This window comes from Ammodytes marinus, assembly GCF_949987685.1.
Source record: "Ammodytes marinus genome assembly, chromosome: 7".
NCBI classification, from domain to species: Eukaryota; Metazoa; Chordata; class Actinopteri; order Uranoscopiformes; family Ammodytidae; genus Ammodytes; species Ammodytes marinus.
Window position 1 is genome coordinate 29,259,335 of NC_137211.1, and position 12,637 is coordinate 29,271,971.

Here is a 12,637-nt window from a genome sequence, read left to right on the forward strand (position 1 = left end):
TGGGATCACTCAAGTAACTATCTCATCTTACTCTGTTGATAATCACAAAAACAGCTTCATTTTCTATTCCCAAAAAAAACGAATAGTTGTATTTGGGATGGGATAACCTGCCTTTTGTTGGCGGCCAGTGGAGCCCAAAAGCCTCCTAATGAAAAAACTTGCATTTTGTTGAGATCTCACTAATATTTTGATGATGGATCCTTCTAATACGGTATCTGTGGGTCTGTGTATCTCAGTGTTTAGAAGTGGTCCCCTGGAGTTCACTTTGGTCCAATTCTCCAAATGCATTACTTCAACAGGAGGACACACGGAGAAGAGAGCAGTGACTCTATTTTTCCATTCGGTCACTGTGCATTCTCTGTCTTGTGTCTGATTTATAAGGGTCTATAACCAGTCGATTTCGTCTTATTCGCCGGATCGTCAATCATTATGAAAGACCTGCATTTCATGAATATTTGATGGGAGTCAAGTGAATTAGACCCCCATTCCTTTACACTAGCCTCTGTGACAGTGGTTACAGGCCCTTAATTATGATAAGGAGATGGCACCGAGCTTGCACATCCGGAGATCCAGCCAAAATTCAACTGTCCTTAGAGGACAATGTGCGAGACTAGCCTCCCATTCCACAAACCTGCTTTAGTATAGTTTTTAGTTTAGTTTTATTTGTGCAGATAAACAAGATGCAAAAAGGTGCTCATAGACATACATAAATACACACGTGGGACAAAAGAAACCCCGAAGGGCTTATAAAGGATGCCCACCTAACATTAAAATACAATAAGGTAAGGTAAAGAAATAAAGTCATTTAGCTTTGTCTTTTTTTTATTATAGTACATTAGAGTCCACAAGGGGCAGTCAGTCCTGCTTTTGAGTGAGTTTTTACTTCTTTTAGGACTAATGAAAAACTTCCTGGAGCTGAAGTTACTTGAGTCTTTTCTCCGTTAATTAAATCAGCCTACGGCGTTTTGTCCTGCCCGCGGTGTAGCAACGGTCCTGCTCTCCTCCTCTTTTACACTCTCCATGTATTCTCCCCAAGTCTTTTTGATCACAGGCCAAGATGTTGCATAATTTCTGACAAGAAATCCCAGGGCCCTTTCATCCAGAGTGATAGATTTTTATTGGAGATGTAGGGGGTGAAACAGTATAGCTCTGGGGTGGAATGAGGTGATGCCGCAGTCCCTGGCTTCACTCAAAGTTGCTGGGGAAGGACAGCGGCATATTCCAGCCACCACTGAAGATGAATGTGTTGGGTGTTTTTTAAATGAAGGTTAAGTTGTGTTTGAAGAAGGCTCAAAAACCCACACAGTTCAAATTAGCCCCCGTGCCCATTAAAGTATGCTATGAAGCCACGGAAAGTTGTTGGGGGGGGTAGTTCAAATAAAAAGCACTTTAACTAGGCCACTGGCTGTAAAATATATACTGTATATGGTAGAAAGTGGACTGTAAAGAAGAAAAGCCACACTGTAATAGTTTGTCGGACTAAAAATAGCAAATGCTTATGGGGAGATTATGTGAGGACTGTATGTCAGACTATATAGCAGCCAGCACAAAAGGATTGGTCTCACGCGGCGCGGTAAATTCATTCCTCGAGCACGACCCTCTTTCCGCATTCGTCACTCCGCTTCTGCCTCGATACCGATTTTAAGCAAAGACACACTGGCAATCACACACACACACGCACGCACACACATGCAGACACACACATACATTCACTCACACAAAGGCAAAACTGAGTTGGCGGGTGAGGTGTCAACAGCACTTCAGAGACAGCTTGATGACAATCCAGCTGGAGCCACACTTCTAAAGGTCATGCACTGATCACACACGTGCACACACACACACACACACACACACACACACACACACACACACACACACACACACACACACACACACACACACACACACACACACACACACACACACACACACACACACACACACACACACACATTTTCTTTCTCTGTCTGTCTATCTCTCTCACTCACACACACACACGCTCACACAGTCTAATCCAAGCACACTTTAATTAAAAGCTGCAATCAAGCTGACTTTTGCATGAATTAACACCTCTCTTACGGATACGAGAATGTCGTCACACCACAGAAGTTATAAAAGTCCGGAACATTCAACTCATCTACGCAACTACGGCTGGTTGTGAAACCCTTCGAAGAACATCTCGATAATAAGGAGAAGAAAAAAAACTGTGAATGCCCAAATGAGACGATTATTCACACTTGACATGTCACTTACTTTACGGGGGAAAAGAAAGGCAAAGTCCCTACTAACTTTACATCGTTTGGTTTCAACCGCAGAAGTGCCGCACACTACCACTACTTGTCTGCCCAAGCAAATGTCCTGATAATCTAAATATCACACATGTGGGTACTGCCAACAGAAATAACTGGACTGTTGGAAATAAAAATAATAATATTCACTTGTAGATGTACATTCCAAGAATTAAATTGCATACATGTCTTCCCTAGACTGAGAAAAGCTTGAGTTAAAGCATGTCCCTCAGGCAACTGACATCTGGTCTACTTTGCTTGGCATGCTTTTTCAACATCAGGTATACACATTATACACAGGCATACAGTAAAACAAAGCTTCCCTTTGGGCACCGCAATTAATTTGGTACCGTCCCTTCTTCAAATGCATTACAGTGCTGTTTGGAGAAATATCTATTGCTGCCTTTATGTTCACTGACTCAGTATCTTGACAATATTTTGAATGTGCTTAACACTGCATATTTCTATTCATCATCATCTGACGAGGGCGTCAGCTGCTTGCCAAAAAGCACAAAGCCTGGTCAAATAATAGAAAGAACAGAGCCCAACTAGCACCCCCCTAGAGGCTTGTTATGGTCGTTGTGTTGACAGTGGTGCTGGCAGTGGGGTTTGGACCTTTGGGGAGGTTGAGTGTGTCTCACCATGTCTAATTGGCCACATGCCTAGTATGAAATTAGGATTTCCATTAATCAATTTATGTATTCATTTCTCTATCACCCCTTTTTTTTGGGTCACATGATCTGCACTGGGCCCCACCAAAGGCTCTGGTGTTAGCAATCTGGGAATCACTGCACTGGTGAAAGGGCTGCATGGAACGTTAGGGAGGGCCAATTCTCCATTGAACCTTTAAATATGACTCAATTTGAATATACTTAAAAGTCTATAAGGAATGCTCAAACCCCTAGGAGTCTAAAGGCAGTTCTGGAGGGGGAGCAGCGTTGATGAAAGGAGAATGTCCTTACATATAGCATATAATAATATAACATATACTAAGGGTTCATGGGTGGTGTCAATGTTATATACTTAACAACATACTAATATGATTAGAATAAGACCCTAACCTTGACCCTAATCTTTTTTTTATTCCATTATTTGGTGTAGTTATGGAAGCACTTTCATTCGGCTATTCTCTTTATCTTTTTTATCAAAAAGGTTCCCTGTGGAGTTTAAGCCCTCTGGTAATGAGCTGTTTCTATATGAATGGGTCCAGCCAATGGTGTCACACTGATCAACTGACTTACAGAGGCAGTGGTAACAAGGCGTGATGCTATGCTGCTGTGTGCAGGCCAAGGTAGGGAGGAAGAATACTGCAAGCTAGTTCACATGGATGTAAACAATGCTGGATTGAAAATATTTGATTAATTGAGGAAGGAAAAACACACAACACATTTGTTAGACTTCACATTATACTGAAAGTTAACATAACCTCGTCAAGAAAACTCGAAAGGACCGCTTTTACTTTATTTTGAGTGGACAAGACTGCAGCTAAAATATTAAACTGTTTATCATCCAATGGCCAGCTGTATACTATGGAGGTTTCTTGCCAGATACAAAAAGCATAAAGTGACACAATTATTTAGTTTTTCTAATTACTTTTGGAATGTTGTAATGAGTAAATTATGTTAAATTATGTATTTTCTTTTTTAAAAGCTATTTCTGTGATTATTTGAGTGGTTTGGTATTAGTCATAGTTAGTTCTGTGCTGGATCTTTACCACTGCTAGAAAACTATACATTGTTTTTAAGGGTTGTGTTTTTATTCTTGTTTCATGTTCTCATATTACAATTTCTGTTTTAACACATACAATTCTTCCGAATGGCAGACATATTTTCAAGTTATGGTTTGTTTTCACATAAGAGATTAAAATGAATTAAATATGAAAAATGTAAACTCATAAATTGTTCTTGTCCACACCATTCTCAAATTGAACGACTGCATCATAATTGCAAAATATTTTTTATTTATTTATTTTTCTCACATTGTTAACTCTACAGCACAGTGGAAACATTAAACCACTCTTTTACGAAATGGGCTTCCCATGCAGATATAAAGACCTAATCTAAAAGCCATATGCAGTCCTGTAAAACACATGTTTAGCCAGTTATTCCACCCGGGCAAACTTCGTCTAACATTATAAAGGTAGAGGCACTTATATGCCTACCATTTTCTCCACTTAATAAAGTCTAGAGCAGGTTTCCCTGTGTCTGAGTTAAAGATTCCGCCCTGCCGTATCAAAGAGCAGAGGCAGAGAGATACAGTGACAGCATTGTCATATCAATTCTCATGCGTACAAAAGACATCTCACTTAGGCTGAAGTGAACAGATAGGGCCCGTGTAAAGCCACTGAACAAATAATTGCTGCGCCTGTCAAATACGGTTAACTACCTGGGTTTCGCTAGACGAGAAAAAGGGGAAGAGAATAGATAGGCTCCATTTAGTTTGGGAGGTGATGTGCCTTAAATTGCAGTGGCAGCTGTAACGGGGCTTGTGCTTGCCTTGCACACTAAAGAAAGGGGAAAGTGAGATAAAGGAAAAGCCTCGGGGCTGGAGAAAATAATGTTGGCAGAGGTGTGTCAAGGCCATCGTGGCCATCTTTAATTTAAGGAGTATAGTGAACCCGCTATAGCTCAGAAGGATGAAATGCTGCTGAGTAGTGAATGGATGTTCAATTATATCTCAAAACTGTAAGATGATTTATTTGTCCTTGTTAGAACATCATATGCATTTAAAGCTATGGCGTGTAACTTCTGCCGCCCTCATGAGGAATTCTGAGGCAAGCCTTCTGTGATCGCGCATGGATTTTATACCTTCTGCTGTAGTACGTCCAGGTTTTTTTTTTCTTATCATTAGTATCAACAATGTTGGCTACACCAGTTTGTGAACACTGCCATACTGAGAGATGAAGAGAGAGTTCGGTGGAGCTGATAATCAACTTTGTGTCAACTCATGGCATCATGGCAAAGGCTTGAATGTAATTGACATTAATTTATATAAAAAGGTTACACACTATATCTTTAAAGAAGATAGGATAAAGATAGCAGAGAAAACATACTTTATGAGTGTGTATGTGTCAATGTTTTCCTTGACCCTGTATCCGTAATTGATTTTTCAAATTTTTAGGCGCACAGACTTCAGACCCACTGTATGAAAACATGGATCAAAAGAGAATTACACTTGGTTGCACACCACTTTTTGTCAAACTTTCTTAAAGGAATACTTCACCCATACGGAACCGGCGATCTATCGTTATAAAATCACTATTATAATATAATGAATGAGGTTTTTCTTCCTAACCCTGCGTGTGATGGCACATGTAGGCAGATGTAGGGTTAGACAGTGAGACCATAAAACACTCTTTCTGCCTGTTCTCAGGCTAGGATGAACCAATCTCTAAAATGTTTGCACATTTATAGAGTTCAATACACCTTCATATTCCCACCGGTGAAGTAGGTCTCTAACAAGCCCCAACCTCAGCGATTTTTACCAGCATCCAATAAGGAAGTGACCAAAATTGTAGTACCTTCCGGTGGCCACTGAGGGTATAACCAAGACTGAGCAATTTTTCTTTGACTCACTTGTTAGACAGGCCGCCCGCTGTCCCTCACTCTGCCTCGGAGGTATACCTCAGCTCGATGGGCGTATCTCCCTCCCCCCAAGTGAGGCAGAGTAAAAATCTCACAAGATGGCGACGCGCATAAATCAGGATTATTGGATGCCGTGTGAATAACTGAGGTCAGCACGGATACTACATCCATATTATGGTCTCTAACTGTATCTAATGTGAATGAGCTATTGAGGCTGTGTGTGCTGTGTTGAAGCCTGGCCTTACTGTGTTATGGCAGTCAGCATTGATCAGCTGCAGCAGCTGGCTCTCAAACTTGTCCAGGGACGGCTGCAGGGAGACGGTCAGTCTGTTCAGAGTGAAGGGCAGCATCTCCAGCAGCTGAGGCCTCAGCAGACCATCTCCTGGTGACAGGACCAACAAGGCATCAACACACCGGATACAATCTATCTATCAAATATATCTATCTATCAAATATATATCTATGTGTCTATCAAATATCTATCTATCAATCAAATATCTATATATCTATAATATATATCTATCTATCAATACAATAGCTATCTATCAGATATCTATCTATCAATCAACTATCTATCCATTTATAAATTATCTATCTATAGATCTATCAATAAAATATCTATTTATCAAATATCTATCTATTAATCAAATATCTATCTATCTATCTATCTATCTATCTATCAATCAATCAATCAAATACCTATATCTATCTATCTATCTATCTATCTATCTATCTATATCAATCTATCTATATATCTATCTATATATATATCATTAAATGTCTATATCAACCTATCTATCTATCTATCTATCTATCTATCTATCTATCTATCTATCTATCTATCTATCTATCTATCTATCTATCAAATATTTATATCAATCTATCTATATATCTATCTATATATATATAATTTGGGGGCGGGACTCGATAAGCCTTAGGCTTCTTCCGTCACCCTTCGGACAACACAAATTAAGATGTATGATGTGAAAGAGATAATTGTGTATTGTGTGGAATTGTCCGAAAGAATAATAATAAAAAATAAAATAAAAAATAATTAAATGTCTATATCAACCTATCTATCTATCTATCTATCTATCTATCTATCTATCTATCTATCTATCTATCTATCTATCTATCTATCTATCTATCTATCTATCATATATCAAATATATATCTATCTATCAACCATCTATCCATCTATCTATCCATCAATGACATTTACATAGTTATATCATCGCTACAACACTTCCTGGTCTACAATGGGATTCCTCTTCCTGTGGTGTTTTCAGCTCAGAAAGAGGCTGTTCTGTTGACTAAACACCACCATCCAGTGTAAATAAATGTGTGAAACAGGTTGTGAAATGTATTCCCTTATATGATATATTTGTGACCCATTTAAAAGAGTTCCTTGGCATTACCTTAAATTTATCATGGCATCCCAGAAGTTCTAGAAACCTAAAAGAGTTCAAGTGGAAAATGCATGGTGTGCTACAATGTTATAACGATGCGTGCATGCGTGCGTGCGTGTGTGCGTGTGTTAGAAAGATGTTAGAAAGTGGGCTAAACTTCTGCATATTACCTTATCAGCTGTTTTTAACTTAGTGGTAACGGGTTGTGTTCCAGAAACACTAATGTTTCATGGCAGCTTTACTTATTTACATGTCTGCCTCACCCTGGACTCTGGAGTCACCCCATTTCAAAAGCTACATACTCCTAGAATCTATGTTTAACCTAAAACCTTTACTTATACTTACTTACTTACTTATTTATGATATAAACCATAATAGCTGCTGGCTCGGCTGGTCGCCGACAACAACTATTGGAATGATTTTCCTGAATATAGTAAAGCTATCCATACTGCCAAAAAATATGTACCAAATAACTAATATAAAATATATTCACAGTTCACACTCGATGAATCCTGTAAACGTTTGTGATCCCCTGATGTTTCCCCTCTGTTCCCCCAGCAGTTTGACATTCAGTGAGTGAAATGTCTCAACCTTTAAACTGTCCGGATTACAATGCAGTATTGGACTTTGGGAATCCTTTGACTTTTTTTTATTCTAGCAGCACCATCAGGCCAAACTTTTTAAATGTGTCCAATACTTTGGGTTACCTTAGTGCAGTTTGGTTTTACTTTACAATGAACCCCTAAGCCTCACAGAGCCTCTAGAGTGGCTGTAGATTGTTTTAAGGGGATATTTACTAAGCCCGTCACCAATTACTGTCAGGGGCTATTGAGCAGGGTATTTACTAAGAGGACAGACGTAAATGAGCAGCCCGGCCATCTCTCAATGCTTTCCCGAGACTCACTTCAGCAACCTGAAGTGTCTCTTTCATGGGCTGTCGACGTGGAGCGCCTTTATAGAAAGTTAAATCTCCCAGCCTTAATGGACAGCCGAGTAGCTGGTTTAGAGGCGTGCTTGTCTGAACTGCTATCTTAACAAGGCTTCAGCACAGGCAGTGGGTTGAGTGAAAGAATAGGGGATGTGTATAATGGCGCTTTTACTCCATTAGACTCAACTTGACTTAGCTCAACTTGGTTTGGTAGCAGCACGGTTCGTTTTCCACTGCAAAATAGAACCTCCTGAACGTGGGCGGGAGCGTCATACAAAAGGGGCAGAAAGCCGACTCCGGAGCCAAGTAGAAAAGCAGAAATTATGAGCAGTTGTTGTAGTATTAACTGAACCAACCGCCAAAAATACGGATGGAAATTTGTTTAAGAAATACCCCCCTTGTATCTGTTTGCTAAAAGAAGTACAAGAATATTGTGACGGCTCTTAAAAGGGAGGATTGGTGTCCCGATGTGTGACTCTGCCACTCAGTCAGCTGTAGGGATGCGTCACGTACATCCCTATGCATGTAAACACGGGCATCATAAAGTTGACAGTTTTGTGCTTGTTTCAGGATAGCCTACGTGTTTGCAACTGCAAGTCGTGTCTCAGCCTGAATATTTTATTGAGGTTATCAGTGCAGTCCGAATCTAACGTGGAAAATGAACTTGAATGTTCTTGTATACAGACTAGTATTTTAGATTATTATTTATTTAGTTTAGTATCTTGACATGTTTCGAATGCTTAACTTCCTGCAGTCTTCTTCAGAAGTGTCACCATTGATACGATTTTGCTCACCAAAATCCAGCTGATATTTCTTCCAACAAAAATACATTTCATAAAGTATTCAATCAATTATTGTAATACTCCGTCATGGAGATATCCATGAGCTGGATGAGGAAATGTAGCCCTTTCTTTTGGCAGCAAATATTTATACAGTCAACAACATCTCATTGATTATGAATATATTTGAACTTTTTCTGTGAGACAGCTCTATTGATTTATGGTAAGTGGCTTGATGCCAATCACCGGGATATTTGTCCCACAGAGAGAGATACCAGTGCATGTGTCAAATAATCTTGACAAAAATAATTGTTTCCATGTGGATATATTTGGCGTTAAAATTCAATCAGGATCGATTGAATGAGGACATCTCCAAACTAATGGACGATGCGCGATGGTCTGTGAAGTCCCACAATCACCCCTTTCAGACACAACAAAGGGGAAATAGCCAGTGTGATTGTAGTCTCGCTCAAGAGTAATGTAGCCATCAAGCGTTTTTATTGCAACCCCTCTTCTCTGGAGTGCAGAGTTGTTGGACTGTTTTCTGAATGTGGCGTGAATATCAAACCGGTGGCTGTGGTTCTTAAAGGGCAGCTTAGGTCGCTGCTGCTTACAGCCCCAGAACATGAAAAGGATTAGCTAGCTACTATACCTCCCACTGACTCCCAATGATTATAGCTCTGCACTGTCAGGCTTCATTACATTCCCCCTTTTAGAAAATGTACTTTTTTCTTAAGGACTGCAGACTTTGGGAGGAACTAAGTTTCCAGAAAAGGACAACCATTAAGTTCCATGATTGATGCCATGTGTATTGTTTTGACAGCTTGAGTGAGGCAAGCTAGTTACTGCTGAAATGTGTAAGGTTACAACGGATATGTCTTGAAGCAATGTCATATTTTGAATAATTTAGGGTTGAGTTTATTTGACCTCTATGTTTGTTGAATTCAAGACACAATTTGCGCTGAAAAAGGCAGAGAAATGGAGGCAAAATGGACAGGCCTATTTTCACATTAATGGAGAGGTTGATTCATTGTAGCACCATAAAGTCAACTTTTAAACTGAGGCCATTCACAGAACTTTGGAGTTGAAGATCCTTAAACATATTAAAAGTGTATTTGTTGGGGCGCTCCGGTGGCATAGTGGATAGAGCGCGTACCATATTGGCTCAGGCCTTCGTTGCAGTGGTCACGGGTTCAAATCCGACCCGTGGTGGACCTTTACTGCAGGTCATCCCCCCTCTCTCTCTGTCTCCCCATTTCAACTCTAATGTACTGTCTAATAAAGCTTGAAAATGCTAAAAAAAAAAAAAAAAAGTGTATTTGTTTGTGTGTGTGTGGGGGGGCTGTTACTTATTATTTGAGCCAAAAGCTTCCCAGTCATTTGAAGTTTACCTGTCGGAGACACTGCAAGCCCAGGAATGTCCACATCTCCAGACACTAAGACATTCTCTGGAAGGAGGTGCATCACGGAATCCATGGCAGGGTGATTTTTGATCACACAGTCCAAACGTGCGCCATCGATAACCTTCAGGAGGCTGCTGTCTGCAAAAAATACATACAGTATAACACATTTGTGCAAAACAAATCTGTTTTTACTATTTCACCTGCTGCTACGCTGAATACAAACGAGCCCATGTGTGATATGTCACCCCAGCATCATCCCCCTCAACCCACACAAAGAAACGCACGGTCTAGCACCTTGATGCGTCACACTCTAATTTTTCCCCGGGAGCAATGAGTCACCTGACAATGTGACACCCCTATACGCAGACACTTCCATTTTTCAATATTCCATTTAGGTGTTGGTGACCTAGGTGCAATGTTCCATTACATTGCGAGCATCGTTTTCCAAGGGCTCAAACTGAAATGACAACAATTCAACTTGGAAAAACGCGGCGGGCGTAGATGAGGCACACAGGCTATGAGCAATGAGGTAGACATTGTCGTCTGTCATGTTAGGTCATCCGCTGACAAGTGACGGTCCCCGACAATTCCTGGCTGCCACCGACACAAAGCAAAGCACGACCCATTTGGAAAACGGTGCGAAGCGGTGTATGATACGCTGCGTATGTTGGGTTCCTTGTTTCCTTCAAGCGTGAGCGCCATCACTATCTTTCACTCTGACAGGGTTAATGATTGCGCCATCAACGGCATCAGTGGGAAATCAATACAGGACGCTCCCATTCACTTCCATAGGCTGTTTCAACAACATGACAATGAGCTATATGAAGGTTTGTCGTTAGAGCGGGGAAAAAAGGTGGTGATAACTGACAGCATGTAAGCACTGGGATGCTTTTTGGTTAGTAAATATCATGGTAAACAAAGGGTTTTAATAGGAGGTTGAAGTTTTCTTCCTGTATACTTCTAGAATTAAAGTGTGACAAAAGTACAGCATTTTGAAGGAACAGAGGGAGGGATCTAAACAAATGGACTTGTTAACCTCGTAATATCATAAACACCTTTACAGTATAATTTAATATATTCTAATTGTTCTGCACTAAAATAGTACATTTTTTAAGCACCTTAATCTATATGATGTAATACAGACACACTTTTGTTTCAGGAATAGCAAGATTGTTGAGGTTTTTCTCAGCTTGCCACTGCAGCTCATGGTGTGACCGTGACAATAACCGACAACAGAAATGAAAAGGATTTGGGAGCTCATTTCACAAGTTTCACATATTACCCATAGGCCTACAACTTTCACCAAAGTCAATACACATTTTAATGAATCAAATATTTGATTCCGTCTGGGTCAATAAACAATCGTAATGATGTAAGTCGGCCAAACTTTATTAAACTTGTCATGTTACAAGCAATTTCCATTAAATCTAATTTATCCTCTAATATAACACTGTTTTCACCGTGATACAATCGCAGGTTAGGGCAACCCCTCGCTGTCTGAAAAGCCTATTTACATTGTTAGGCTGATAAATAAATTGCTTGTTGCTCTTCAATTTTAGGGAAATTGGAAAACTTAAGGAAGGGGACAGACGCAAGAGAGGCTTAACAGTTTGCACAACAAAAAATTGGAGAACGTATGTAGGTTCAATTATGTTCTCTTGACATGTTCACAAGCTGTTGAATTAGGACTGTTGTCTCTGAGATGCAAAGGTAGAAGTAGTGTGATGTTATACACTCAACCCCCAAATTATTCATCATACCCCTGGCAAATTTTGACTTCAAGTTACGTTTATTCAACCAGGTAGTTTTTTCTTAATTGAAAACGACACAGGCTTCTCCCAGAAGATAATAATACGATGTACAAGCATCATTGTGGAAAAATAATATTATATTATTATTTACATTTGAACAAAAAGTGGCATGTCCAAAATGATTCATACCCTTCTCATTAATCGGTAACACTTTATAATAACTATCCGTTGTAACTTGTTAATAGATCATTAGTAAACTCTTAATTAATGATTATTAATGATTTGTTAAGTGTTTGTTAGCAGTTTGTTAAGGATTTATAACAATGGTAGATAGTTAATAGCTTAATAATTGAATCAGTTTATCTGGGAGGTAATCCGAGATTAACTGATCACGTCACGTTCAAGTCCATGGCATGCACAGTGTGTATTGAGTTTATTTAAAAATATTTTAAAATGGGGCTGCCCTCAGTTGCCCATGCACTGTGTATAGTCTAT

General features: G+C 39.7%; 1 protein-coding gene across 1 annotated transcript in view; it reads right to left on the reverse strand.

The window, feature by feature from the left end:
* Positions 1–12,637, reverse strand: part of nphp4 (nephronophthisis 4) — a gene marked incomplete at both ends in the record, with an annotated part of 214,761 nt that overhangs the window by 158,647 nt on the left and 43,477 nt on the right. The window contains 2 exons of the mRNA XM_080030989.1: positions 6,118–6,254; positions 10,380–10,529. Coding sequence (XP_079887115.1) covers positions 6,118–6,254; positions 10,380–10,529 — 287 coding nt within the window. The remainder of the gene's footprint in view (positions 1–6,117; positions 6,255–10,379; positions 10,530–12,637) is intronic.